Source organism: Populus euphratica, unplaced genomic scaffold (assembly GCF_000495115.2).
Source record: "Populus euphratica unplaced genomic scaffold, PopEup_1.0 scaffold286.1, whole genome shotgun sequence".
In the NCBI taxonomy this organism is placed as follows: domain Eukaryota; kingdom Viridiplantae; phylum Streptophyta; class Magnoliopsida; order Malpighiales; family Salicaceae; genus Populus; species Populus euphratica.
The window spans coordinates 22328-37289 of record NW_011500165.1 but is presented as its reverse complement, the minus strand read 5'-3'; the positions used below and the strand labels follow the sequence as shown (position 1 = coordinate 37289).

Here is a 14962-nt window from a genome sequence, read left to right as displayed (position 1 = left end):
TGTTTAATCCTTACGTTAATCTTTCATCTCAAAGTTCTCATCAATTTCTTCTTCTTCTTCATTACTACTACTACTACTACTACTACTACTACTACTACTATTACTATTACTATTACTATTACTGGTAGTATTATTAGTAGTATTATTGTTCTTTATAATTTATACAATTAACCTCCTTATGATTGAACCCCGGTCTTGCTGGGTTATTTATTACTTCGACGCTCCAACACTTGGGAGAAAATATAAATCTTTTGGTCGTGTCAATATTTTTTATTTTATGTTTTGAAGGTACTTTTGGATGAAAGATGCAAAAAGAAGTAAATTGAAGGTAATTAAGAGGTTTGACCTTCAGTTGATGTTTTGTATAGAGTGTGAGCTCTAGAGGTCAAAATGAAGTGATTATAGTGGAATTTGAAAGATAATAACCATATCTTTTGGGACATATAAGGAAAGGAGAAAAAAATAAGAGCATGGAAATCACAGCCTTTAAAGTCAAATCTCACAATCTGTCAATGTTGACCTTCAGCCACTCCAACTTGAATATCTTCAAATACAGACATTCATATGATGCAAACTCAATTTTGTTGGATTCCTAACTCAAAGACCTATAATAAATATGATGCAAACTCAATTTTGTTGGATTCCTAACTCAAAGACCTATCAATGTGAAAAAGTTCATCTAAAAAAGATCTCATATTCGGGAGATATGATTTTTATTAGATGAAAAATAAATTCTGCCAGTAAATAGGTTTTATGAAGAAAACAAATTACATCCCGAAGCATCCAAACCAACATCCAAGTTTTTATTTTAGCAATTTGCCTTCTCTAAGATAAAGCTTGAAGATTTCATGCAAGACTATTTTTTTTTTTAGGAAAATAGTTATTGAAGTATTTAAATATAAACTATTTACTTAAAGGAGTTTAAGGGAGTACTATTTTGTAAAATAGAGAATAAGGTTTCTTAAGGTATAAAAAGAAAGAGAGAAGGAAACGAGGAGAGAAGAGGGGATTGCCAATAAAAAGAAGAAAAACACACATTCCTTTAACAAAACCCGAGATCATGTTTTCTTCCTTTTTTTTAATTAATTATTCAATAAACATGTAAGACTAAATTCTTTTTCTTTGTTATAAGGACATGAAAACCTTCAAAATTTAAGAATTGTAAGATTTATTTTACCTTTTCTTTTCAGTTTATATGATAAATATATTTGTTCTCCTATGCTTATTTTTTCAATGATTGTTTATTTTAATTGCTAGAGCGAACTCTAAGTTATTATTGTAAATAATCGATTGCTAAGTTTGATATCAAAATCGGAGTTGTGATATATAAACTTATGAAGCAACTAAGATTAATAATTGTAGCTGATCTACATTATTAACCTTAGGAGAACATTCGATTAATCAAATCAAATATGGACCACAGATAGTTATATAGTCTAAATTAATCAATTAATCTAGTTCTTAAAGCTTCTATTGAATTAAGTTACTAGTGTGAATACTATGGTTGTTTATAGTTATGATTAGTTATATAATGATTATGTTAACTAATCAACATAAGAAAAGATAGATATTCAGAGTATAAATTGACATTCGTATCTATGATTAATTTTGATTTTCGTAGATGGATGTTTACTTGAAACCAAGATTTGTTCTTTTGATAATTTTCTGATTTTATTTAATTTAGCTTGATAGTTTTCTATTTATCTTTTTTTTTTTAACCTAGATAACCTCCAAACCTTACCCAATTGCATATCAATCAGCATAAAAAATTGATTTGAACCTTCCTCGTGGGATTGACTCTTTGCTTGCTCTATACTATCTTGTGTGTTGTGTTTTAAGTTAGAGTAATTGTCATGTTAATGGACAAAAATGCTTGTGACAGAGATGCGTAGAAGATTCTGAAAGGACATAGAGGTCGTCTTTACTCTAATTGGAAAGAAGGACTTCCTTGTTGATGAGATCTTTAACATATAAAATAGAAAAATAAAATTAAAAAAAGACATGATTTTCATGACAAAATTGTTAAACAAATAATAATTTTTTTTAATGCGAGCAAAATGTAATATGTTGGATTAAGTGAAGACTTATTTTGATATATGCATTTTGATATATGCAAGAGATTGATTATGTGTAATATGTTGGGTAAGATCTTTTATTATCACCAATAGTCAATTAATCATTATTAAGATAAGATTCCATGTGTGTTATAGCAGCAGTGTCCAGAGTTGGATGGGGAGGCAAAAGCACGTTCAAGAGTGCTCCAAACATTAGCAAAGTCGGACAGTCAACTAAGAGATGAAGAACGTCAACTAAAAGAGAGGACAACAAAACATCAAGAATGAGTTGGTCTTGTTATTATCAAGTTAGAAACGCTTGGCAGGGGCTAAAATTGAACGTAGCAGAGACAATAGAGGTCGTGCTGGATAGATCGTGCGAAGAGGGCATGGAGTCGAGCCATCAACAAATGAGAAGACTCCTTGACCAATCAAATACGACTTCATTTGCATACACCAAAACAAATAATTGCTGTTGTTGAGTTTGAGATTGATAACCTGCGGGGTGTTGAAGAGGGGAATACGTGTTATCGTAGCAGAGGGAGTCATGGCTGTGTGGTTGCTGTTGTGAGTCCAGGAACCGGAGAGAATGAATTTGGAAAAAGGGGGACTAACATTAATGCCAACAGCAGAACTAACTGATTGATCCATAGTAGGATGACAGAAGCTGAGACTGGTAGAGATAAGATGGCAGTAGCAATAACCTGTTGTAAAAAATATATAAAAAATTGCGAAGCACTGTCACAAAACAAACTAGGAGGAAGAAGATGAGCACATCTTTATTGATCCCGTAGAATAACTAACAAGCATAAAATATTGAGATCACATCTACGGTAGAGATAAGAGGAGAAGAACAATGGTCTGCAGTAGAGAAAAGAGGAACAATGGTTTGCTGCAAAGACTAGAAGAACCTAGCGAATAAAAAATCAGAACAAACTTAAATCATAGAAGAGGCTGAGCTCACCAGGCCAAGGAGAAGAAAGCCAAAGACTCTGATATCGAGTTAAAGTAGAGGTTAGTAATAATTTAATGGGTGCTTTGATCAGACAGCTTTTCTCTTATATAAGTAGGGTATTGTATATATATTATGTACTATTTATATAAGTAGAGGACTATAAAAAAAACATAATATTTTCTATTTTACAGCACATCCTGTAATGATGTCAAGTAACTGTACCAGCTCAGCTGGCTTGCCCCACGCTGTGCATTCTTACTGTTTGATATCTATCCAGTATTTGCCCAACAGTATTGGACACGCATTTATCCAATGCTTTCTCATTGTTCTGTACTCATCACTCAGTCGAGTCCTTAAATCAAGTGCAGGCATATACAAGTGGGCACTGTCATTAGGTTACATGAGGCAATGGTATGGTGTGATAACAACTTTCAACCTCACTCTATATGGTTTGTTGAAGTTAATGGATGCAATCCAGAAACGGGTGCTGAAGAGAGGTTAGAATAATTTTTAAACTTGCCTCAATACAATGAAAAGAGTGTACAGAAGTTCTTGCGCTCCACGGTATAGGTATATGAAGTTTCTCTTTGTGGAGATGATTAGCCGTTTTATCTAAATCGAATTGAGTTGACTATGGTGTGGTTTAGGGGACTGCTCAAAACTGTGTTTTGGTTTCTGCTCAACTCTTTACCGCATTTCTTCATGCCACAAGTTGCTAATTTTATTTTTTTTAGATTAATGTGGGTGTCCGGGTCAGTTTGCGCGCACCACGACTAATCCCACGGGTCCTGAAGTTAACGACCATGTAAGCCTCCAATGGTCATCATATGAGCAACCAAGAACTCGAACCTGAGACCACAGAGGGAGCAAACCCCTTGATCCCAAGTTTTTACCACTTGACCACCACCTAGATGGTTGCTAAATGGTTGCTAATTAATATGTATACATGTAAGTTTTTATGTTGACCATGCGAGTCTTCAATGTTACTGGGAATGCAAGTGTGCATCATAAAGATCATTCATTATTGCTTTCGCTATGACCTTGTGGCGCATGCATTTAGGCTGTTATTTACATAGCTGTGATTTGAGGATGAGGACACGGTGTGGGGCGGGGGGGTGTGGAAGACAAGGTGAATGGTGTGCATCGGAAATGTTTTGGGAATGGAGTAAAGACCAAATGAAGTCCCAAAATAATTGGTGAATTGGACCGATTTCTTAGTATTTCCACTTTACATGTATTATGTCTCACGCTTATACAAGACAAGGGTCAGAAGACAGAATGGAGATGAAAAGGAAAGAAAACTCTAATTAGGATCAAGATGATAGATGAAGGGAGAACTAAAAGGTTCCATCTATGGGTTGAAAGAAGCCACTTGTGATGGTGTTTTGAAGGTGGAAAGATGAGTGTATTTATCGGGTTTAAAACCCAAAAAAATTGAAATAATTCCATTTGATGGTGGTAACAAACATATATATATATAGCCATGTAACCTCGAGTTCCTCTTATCCTTTGTATGTGATTGGCAAATTGGCAGTGATTGGCGGATTCAACACCATCTCATAGTTGTAAACGTCTACTTTGGATGTGATTGGTCGAAACTAAAAAGCATATGTAATATTTTAAAACAATTTAATAAACTTGAATAACAATTTATAATATAATTTTATATTAAAAAAATATAAATACTTGAATATGAAAGAATTATAACAATAATGTTAGTTCTCATAACGTGTTAGTGGAGATGGTGTGTCTCCTTCTTCAACTGAATTTAGAAGTTTAGTTCATAATTGTTTAAAAATTGACAAAAGCAAAGAAAAGAGGAATGTTTTTTGAACCCCTGTTTTAGTTGTGTTTTGTATTTTTTATCCTCTCCTTTTACTACTAAAATCTTCAGGATTCTTAGAATAATTAGGAGTCTTTAAGATTTTAAATTCGTTCATTCTTCATCTAGTCTTTAAGGTTTGATAAATCAGAATTTATGTTAAAAACTGATTATACTGCTGTAACAATTCAATTGTAATTCCAACTCTATTGTAACTTATACTTTGTTTCTAACTTAGTTTCTTGCAATATCTAACTATCCCAGCTTTATTCATTCATTAACAGTGTGTTAGAAGCTTGATCTACATCTTTCTTAGGTCTTAAAACCCACTGTTTTTATGTCAGACTCTCAACAGTAGGAAGTTGCTCGGCACTATTGGTTTCCTGAACAGAGTAGGAAACCCATCTTGTCCTCCAAATTGCATCTGGAGTTTGACCTTGAAAATGATTTTATTTGAATTATAATCCCTATGAAAGTTGTAGTACTGGATGTGTAGATGAATTTGGGCTTTTGAATATCCTGATTTTGATATTTGAAACCCAAGATATCCTATTTAAATATCTAGTATGAAAATAGAGAATTTTGTTTAGAGTAGAATTTTGACCTGGGTTTGCAGGTCTGATTAGAAATCCAAATAAGATCAGGTTTTTTCTCATGATATCTTCAAGGAAAGCTTGAGATATGTATTTCAACTTAGATTGAGCCCACATTCTCATTTGAGAACTCTAACTTGGTAAAAAAAAAACTGTCACAAGAAGTTAGGTCCAAAACATAAAATGCAGCCCACATTCTTATTTGAGAACTCTAACTTGGCAAAAAAAAACTGTCACAAGAAGTTAGGTCCAAAACATAAAATGCATAATTTATTATCTCTTAACAATTAATTCACGAAATCTCTTCTACATGTCAAACTCATAAAAATAACTTCTAATAAATTTAAAATATAATAACAAATATAATGTAAAATAAATAAATTAAAAATATATGTATATTTTACACTTATCAAGATCTCTTTGAAATTTGGCCAAATATGTCCATTTAGCAATGTTGTCTTTGTGAAACAATATGAAATGTTACTAGTGTTGAGAAAACTAGAAACAAATAACCGGACATCAATTTACCTAAATCAATTCACAATTTATAAATTCCAATTCTTTTCTCTCTTTGTGCAATCAAAATCAGGATCAAACAATCAACAAATATAAAGCAATAATCACACAAACCAATATCAAAAATTTTACGTGGAAAACCCAATGCTGGAAAAAGCACGAGACCGTAGTTCACCTAAAAACTTCCACTATCAACAAATAATAGGTTTACAACTATTCTTTTTTAAATTCAATTAAGGGCTACAACATGCATATCATCAAGAATAATCTATTTTTGGAATACAACAAAATTAAAGAAGTATTTGAGAAAAAAATCACAATACCAAGAGCTCTGTCTTTTATCAAAACGGTCAGTTTCCACACCACCAATCCTCGATCCAACCGGTCAGAATGAATAATAACGTGTTTAGAAGCTGCTGTTAAAATCTCGACCCGATCCAACGATGAACAAGCTGCAAATCAAGAAAAGAAAACAGACTGCTCTAGTATCTCTTTTTTCTTTCTTTCTCCTTTTTTTCTCTTTTCTTTTTTATTCAAAAATAATGCTAATGCAATAATATTATATTCCAAATTCCAAGAAATAATTATGCTATTATCTCTTAATAATTAATATGATGATCCCATCATTATACAGGACCACACACAACAACTAGATAGTCATACTTGATGAATTTAAACTGGAAACCTTTTCAATCACACGTCTGGAAGCATAAATCCTCACATGTCTTTAGGGTGTAATTAGGATAGAAGCCAAAATCATAGCCAAAAACTCGACATTAGTCAGTTGAAGGAAGCCAGTCGCATTTTCACCGTAGGAAAGATTGAACTCTGGTTCACAACCCAATGACCAGTCTGTATGATCCTCGATCTTGAATCCTGGAAGGCAAGAACAGTTTTCCAAAATCAGGAACATAGCTGCAATAACTGTTTGGTCCACAAGTCCCATGAATCCTACAAGGTTGAGACAGGGCTTGCCGTGAAACAACACATGTGTCTCTCCCATCTTCCTGGCTGTATAATCGAGGATTCCCTTCGAAATCAATCTTCAATCTTCTCTGGTACCCTACACCATCATCTGCTGACATAAAAGTAAATGATCAGTAGAGCTAAAGTTGCCCAAAGAATCAACAGCAGCAATTCTTCAATTGTTGTACGTGGACCGCCCCAGCTTCCCAGCTCATCAGCTCTGTATCTGCCCAATACATGCTCGAGGTCTCAGGACCGTCATAAAGAAGACGAAGAGCATTATCGTTGTCGAAATAAAGCTTGAAGAAACCTGAAGAATAGTTGCTTGAACTTCTCGATGACACAAGCTTCTTGTCTTTCATGAGTGGCTGCTCAGCAAGGAAAGTATCTGAGGGAAAATCAAAGCTTTGCCAATGTATTACACTGGCCTCCAAGTCAAATAAGATGAGATTTCAATTGTCAAGGAGTTGTAAGTTCACCGAAGATTGTGAGAAAGTGTTTGTAGACCAAACGGTGAACCGACCGGCATCGGTTAGGACAAGATTACCAGATTTCAACTAAGACTGACTTGATTGTTTTCCATCGACAGGTTGGTCACGGTTCGCTATCCAAACTGTAGTGCAGTTTCTGTCAAAGGAAGGTTTACTAAACCATACTGCGAAGCAACGAGCATTATCTTCAACTGGAAAGAATCCAGCGAAGAAAAGCTTGGTGAAGTCAAAACATCATCTGGGTTCTCCACTGACAGAGATGAGCCTTTTCTTAAACTATCAGAAGATGAAGTTGAGAAGGCATAGGATAATATCAGTGGTATAAGAAGCAAGAAAAATTTGGTGGTCATGGAGTTTATGGAAGTTTCTTAGTTTTAAGAAATGAGAGCAAGTTTGGGTTATATTTTTATGCATTTTCTGCGACTTCAGGTAAAAATACATGGGATACGCAAGCATGACACTCAAAAGCCAAAATATATTTTGGTTATAAAACGCTTGTGAGTCCTAAACCAACCAAAAAAATATATATATATTGAAATCATCTTACATTTCTATCGTTTCTTCCCCAGTGGCACTTGAGAAAATATTTTGAACTATTTTCAAATAAAGTTGTACATAAAAATATTTTAATAAAAATAAAAATAAATAAACTTTAGCATCCATCTTTCATCAAATTAGAAAAACAAACAAAATACAATATGATGGATGAATGAATACATAGACGTGAGAAAAAACAAATACGACCCAAGTGAAACGGTAAAGAGATGAAGCAACATTACTGAGATAATTATTGTCATCATGGTGAGCCAAAATTCTTCATCATTTACGGGTTGAGAGTATAATTATAATTGGTTTTTAAAGTAATTTTTATTTAGAAAAATATTAAAATAATATTTTTTTATTTTTTAAAAATAATTTTTATATCAACATATTAAAACCATTTAAAAACAATAAATTTAAAAAAAATACTGTAAAACGTAAAAATAAACAAGTATTATATATATAACAACTAGATAGTTTTTCTAAAACAAGTATTATATATATAACAACTAGATGACAGTTTTTCTCATGTGAAAGTTGTTCTGTAATTACTTCCCCTGACATGGGCATAGGCTTTAATCCCCACAAATGTTGACTAGAATATCACCATCCTTCAATGTAAGTTCACATTTTTACCTTTTGATAAAGTAATTTTTTAATAATATTTTATTAAAAATTTACTTGAAGCAATTGATAAAGATTTAAAAAAAAAGAGAGAGAATGAAATGAACTTGGTTGATCTTGACCCAGCCTAATCTCATAATTAGTTAGGAGGAGGCTCAATTGAGTCTCCATACTCGTTTAGGCAAGAGGCCAAGTTTATGTTAGGCTTGATTAGACCTAGGCTGAACTGAGTTCTTTGTTTTTTTTTTTTCCCCCTCTTATCTCTCTCCCTCTCTTTTTAATCTTTTTTTATTATTATTACAAGCTACAATTCTATTACAACTCTACGTGGAGAAATAAACAGAGGAATAGGGTTGCCACTTCAACTCCCAGCAGTGTAACTTCCACAAGCACAAGCCGACCTCCACAATTTCGTTGCCATCAGGATCAGGGCATGTCAAATAAGTTGTTGGTTTCCATGAAATGTAAGAGTCTACAAGGTGGTGCTAAGATAAAATGAGAAAGATCTTTTATTTTTATTTTTTTATTGCAAAGATAATAAAAAAAAATATGGTGCAATTAAATTCAATGAAGTAATATTTTTGCCAAATCTTAATTAAAACTCTCCCTTTTATTTATTTATTTATTTATTTTTACTTTGCATTAATAATTTATTTAAATTTTAATTAATACCCTCCCTTTTATTATTTTAAAGTATTTAGTTAATGTTTTCTAAATAATATTGAATTTCTTAATTGTTCTTTTTAATTCTAAAACCATTAAAAAATATTATTGAAATTATCTTTAATTTTTTTTCATTGATATTTTATGTAAATAAACCGTATTTGTATGATGTGTTTATAAGAATAAAATTATTTTTTTAGTAAAATAATAACAAAACATCTAAATTAAAAAGAAAAATTGAGGTCATGCATTTGCATATGCATTTTGTGTGTAGCTTTTACGAGAAAAAAATAACTTTTATTTTAATATTTAATTATTATGAACAACTCTTTAGTCTTTCATCAAATTTTTTTAGAATTTATATATTTAACCTTTTAGGTGACCTTTTTGGAGAGCTTTAATGTATTTAACCTCTGATGACGTAAAGTTTCCTCTTCCTGAAAAACAAAACCTCAAATGATGGTTTTGTTTGCTTTCCCATTCAAGGATAGAAACGAAGGGTTATTTCCTTCTGTCTACATTCTATCTGACGACCAAAGCAGAATACTATACACCGAATTCAACAAAGCCAGCTTCCCAAGGACAATTCTTCGTCAAGACATGAGATGTTTTCGACAAGAGAGATTCTTCGCATGTAACTTTCATAAATACTAAAACTTGTGCACGACGACCGCACTATTGAAAGCATTCCAAAGGACACAAGACCTTGTGGAAAGCAAATACTATTATTCTGACCGGAAGAAAATACATCGATCACTACCTCGTACTAACACACACAAAGACATACATGCTTAGATAGCACACGAATTAAGACTATTATATGCTTACAGTGGATTAGACAAGTTCAGAATCATTTTCCTGGTGCCAAAGCATTTCAACTACTTGGCTCATTGTTGGCCTCGAATCTCGGTCTTCAGCTACACATTTTAGAGCCACCTCAAACAGGATTTCCATCCTACCCTTGTCATATTTTCCTTCCAGTTTGGGGTCTATGATCATTTCTATCCAAGAACTCATTTCAGTAGCTTGCTTCATCTTTTCTCTCACCCATGTAACCAGCCTCCTGTTCTCTATCTCCTCCGCTGGACACTTTCCACTGATCATCTCCAGCAATACCATGCCATAGCTATAAACATCCACTTTGGAGGTGATGGGCAGATTGTAAACCCACTCCGGAGCCATGTAACCTCTAGTTCCTCTTATCTTTGAGAAGCTTTTGTTAGCTTGGCTACCTCTTTTCAGTGGCCGAGATAATCCAAAATCTGACACCTTTGGCTGGTAGTTGCTGTCGAGAAGTATGTTCTGAGGCTTTACATCACAATGTAGAACCCACTCTAGGCATTCTTCATGTAAATAAGCAAGTCCTTTAGCAGTCCCTACTGCGATGTCAAACCTCTTTTCCCAACCAAGTGAATTGGGAGAGAGTTGTTCTGCCAAGGATCCATGCTCCATGTACTTGTATACCAAAAGCCTGTGCTTTCCTTCTGCACAATATCCCCACATCTCGGTCAAGTTCATGTGATTAAGTTTCCCAATTGTGTTAACTTCTGCCTGGAACTCTGCTTCTCCTTGGTAAGCATCATTCAGTCGCTTAACGGCTGCTATTCTATGATCAGATAACATCCCCCTGTAAACAACTCCTCCAGCACCTCTTCCAATCTCTTTGCTAAATCCTTGAGTCGCCTTTTTTAGCTCTGAAAGGGTGAATTTTCTGAAGCCAGTGGTAAATCTGTGGTAATTTTGCGTACCTGCGCTTGAGTTCCGGGGAGTTCTTATAAAAAAACACCACACTATGAAAATGGCACCGAGCTCAACCGATCCAACTACCATCACAAACCGAACGACAAACTTTAGTGATGCATTTTCTTGGCGTTTTGTGTATGTTCTGTTCAGCTGCTTGACAACTATGCTGGAGCAATCTAACCCAGTTTCTTGAATAGGCAAGGTTTTTGGCACCTTCAGATACATGTCTCCTTGGAAATTTGGTGAATGATGCCCGTTCAACAACTGTGTCTTTGGGTAACAATAAGGAATGTTACTGCGATAGTTATGCTTGATGAACTTGAACTGGAATCCTTTGCAGTCACATATCTGCAAGCACAAGTTTTCACACATTCCGAAGGTGTAATTGGGGAAGAAGCCATAGTCGTAGCCAAAAAACTCGACATTAGACAGCTTAAGGAAACCTGTCTCATTTCTGGTACAAGTGAGATTGAATTCTTGTACACAACCCAGTGACCAGTCCATACGATCCCTGATCTTGAATCCTGGAAGGCATGAACATTTCCTACCAAAGTGAGGAGCATAGCTACAAATACTGTTAGGTCCACAAGTCCCATGAATCCTGCAAGGTTGAGACATGGCTTGCCATGAAACAGTCCACTTGTCCACCCTGTATTTTCGACAGTATAGCCGAATATTACCATCGAAATCTAGTTTCAATATTCTCTGGACTCTGTCTCCATAATCAGCAGACATAAAAGTAAAACTGTCAGATGAGCTAAAGTAACCCAATGAATCTAGAAAAGCAATTCGGCTGCTGTTAAAAGTTGACCTGCTAGCTTCCCAGCTCAGAAGCTCCGGATCCGGCCAATAAACGGTGATTTCAGGACCTCCGTACAGAAGACGGAGAACGTTATCGTCATCAAAATAAAGCTTATAGAATCCTGAGGAATAGTTCCCTTGGCTTCTAGATGAAACAAGCTGCATATCCTTGGTGAGTAGTTGCTGAGGAAGTAGAGTATCTGTCGGAGAATCGAAGCTTTGCCAAAGCACTCCACCTTCCGAGTTTTGTAGTATAAGATTACCTTTTTCATGGAGGTATAGAAACACAGAGGATTGTGAAACAGTGTCTGTGGACCAAACAGTGAGACGGCCAGCGTCGGTAATGATGACATTACCCGATTTACGTAAAGAAAGCTCTGACTTTCTTCCGTTAACTGGATGGTCACGGTTTGCCATCCAAACAATGGTGCGGTTGCCTTCACTATATGACTCACAAAACCATATAGCAAAGCAGTAAGCATTATCTCTGACAGGGAAAAACCCCGCCGAGAAAACGCCATTCGGTGAAGTCAAAACATCGTCTGCATGTTCCACTGATAAAGATGAGGCTCCGCTTAACCTGTCAATTGTTGAAGATGAAAATGAAGAGAAGAAAATCAAAGGCAGAAAATGCAAGATAATTGATATAGCCATGAGTTTTGAGAAAATTGATAGAGCTTCCTCTGCACATTGGAGTATATTATTATAAATGTGTGCTGACGATTCACGCAAACAGATTCAAAGGAAGAATTCAAAGGTATTTCAATTTTGGCTGGTTGTAGGACTGTAGACCTGACGAAGCCTTCGAAGGGGCAAGATAAAAGTACTTAAAAAGACGTTTGTTCATCCTTAATCTCAGTAATGTGTTTATGATTGTGTTTCGAAAAAATATTTTATACAATGTAATTTTGAATGAAGTTAGTTTTATATTTATTTATTTGATTAAGAATATTTTTAAAATTAATGTTATATTTATTTATTTGATTAAGAATATTTCTAAAATTAATGTTATAAAATAACTCTTTATATATATTAATATTAATAATTTTTAATTTAAATATTGTAAATTTAACTATTGATATTATATTATGAAATAAATAATATTTTATATAAAATATTTTTATTATTCCATTAAATTATTTATGATTTCATCATTTATGAAATTCATTTGACAATAACTATAATTTTCATGTATTTTTAGTATGCAATAAAATCAGGTAAAATATCATTAGAAATAAAATTAAGATTACGATCAAATTCTAGAAATGTTATGCTATCATGCGATTTCTTTCTAATTTATATAGTGTCATTAAATAATATTAAATATTAATTTTTTAAATAAATTTTATAGTGTCATTAAATAATATTAAATATTAATTTCTTAAATAAAAAATAATTTTTTTTATTATTGACGTGAATAATATAAAGTGAAAATTCACTCTGCACTATTTATTTTTTGATTCAAAATAAATTATAATTCTCTCTGCATTAATGGAAGCAACTTGAAAATATTTTTCATTTACTTGTGTTTTAAACTCAAATAATACTAGGTCCTATAAATAGTAAACCATGTTTTATATTTTACCCAGTAACAACTTTTCTATGGTTTGTTTCAATTACAGAAACAACCACAAATACAAATATTCTCAATTTCATAACTATATAGAAAATTAAAAATAATTTTAAAGGATTCATCTAGTTAATTAAACTTTTTCTTAAAACATTCCAATCAATATGATATTTTATTAAGACTTTATTTTTCATTACCAAAACTTTATAAAACAAGAAAATAAAAATTAAAAAATAAAATTATTTTAAAATTTATTAAATTATTAAAACAAATATATAGGTGCTCGCACGCAATTATTTTAAAATTTATTAAATTATTAAACAAATATATAGGTGCTCGCACGCGTATATATATGTATATATGTGTGTGTATATATATATATATATATTGTCTTACTAACTATAAACTTTTCTCATTAAAATGATTCATAATGTTTTTATTATTTCTTGACATAAATTTTATTAGAGATATAAAAAAATTCATTTATAATTTTTTTTATAAATGCTCATAAAATAATTTCTATTCAAATAAACATATAATTTTAAATACAATATTTTAAAATTAAAAGATTCATAAATTGTGTTGTTTTAATCTTAATATTGTCAGATTAAAAGTTAGTGTAACACTAAATGGGATTTTAAGAAGAAAACAATCCTAATTTATTCATCAAAAACATAAATAAATCTTATTTTGAAATACAACGACAAGCTGTATCTATGTTCTCCTCTTGTGCGTGGTAAACTAATCTTCATCGTTCAATTATCCATATATAATCAATTGTTTAGTGATTTGATTGAGTTATCATTATTTTATTTGTGTATTGTCATAGTCATTAATTATAAGTATATTTATTATTATTTTTCTTTTGCATTTAAACATGAAAATGCTTAACCCAAGCATTTCTTAATATTTATAGCATTTTTTCCCCAACTTATTATCAATATTTAATTTTTCTTATTGATTGAAAATGAATTAATAAACCTTATATCCTACGCCTACTTTAGTCTATAGAAATTTATCGTGCCTTTTATTTTTAATGTCTCCTGTTGAATGTATTCATATTAATTGTTGTGATTATTGCCTGTTAAGGATGATGGGACCATATTAATACGTAGCTTCAAGGGCATGTTGATTGATACGTAGCTTGATTTGCTACTGACCAAATTTCAGCAGATATATATACATATACACACCCTTCTGTTTCACCTATCTATGGGTTGCTGTCAATCTGTCAAATAATTTGTTGATCAATTATATTTTTATTAAATAATTCATACCTTACAAGAAGGAGAAATTATATAATAAGAACTTAATTTTAAAAGGAGATACGTAACATCCTTGCAAGTTCAAATTGTTATAATTTATAATTTTTCCTTGGTCTTTTGTCACTTAGTCACTTATCAACTGTTCCTTTAAACTTCCTGGTCAATAAAAACTCTTTTAATATGGTCTATTCGATTGATTTTATTTTTTTATTTTATTTTATTTTGTTGTGTGATTAGTACTTAAAAGTGTATTTTTATCATGGTTTTATATCATCATTTTGCACTTGAAGTATCAATAACTCCTTAACCAAAGCATGTTTTATAATAATATATCAAATAATATAAGATACCTTTAATTT

At 32.4% G+C, this 14962-nt stretch overlaps 1 protein-coding gene and 1 pseudogene across 1 annotated transcript; both read right to left on the bottom strand.

Moving 5' to 3' along the window:
• Positions 1-7747, bottom strand: part of LOC105111236 (putative receptor protein kinase ZmPK1) — a 35469-nt pseudogene extending 27722 nt beyond the window's left edge.
• A 2195-nt stretch (positions 7748-9942) lies between these two features.
• LOC105111235 (putative receptor protein kinase ZmPK1) lies at positions 9943-12587 on the bottom strand. The gene is made up of 2 exons (XM_011006547.1): positions 10000-12587; positions 9943-9967 (listed from the first exon to the last, which is right to left on the bottom strand). The coding sequence occupies exon 1, from the start codon at positions 12420-12422 to the stop codon at positions 10059-10061; it is 2364 nt and encodes a 787-aa protein (XP_011004849.1). The 5' UTR covers positions 12423-12587; the 3' UTR covers positions 9943-9967; positions 10000-10058.
• Positions 12588-14962: the final 2375 nt, after the last annotated feature.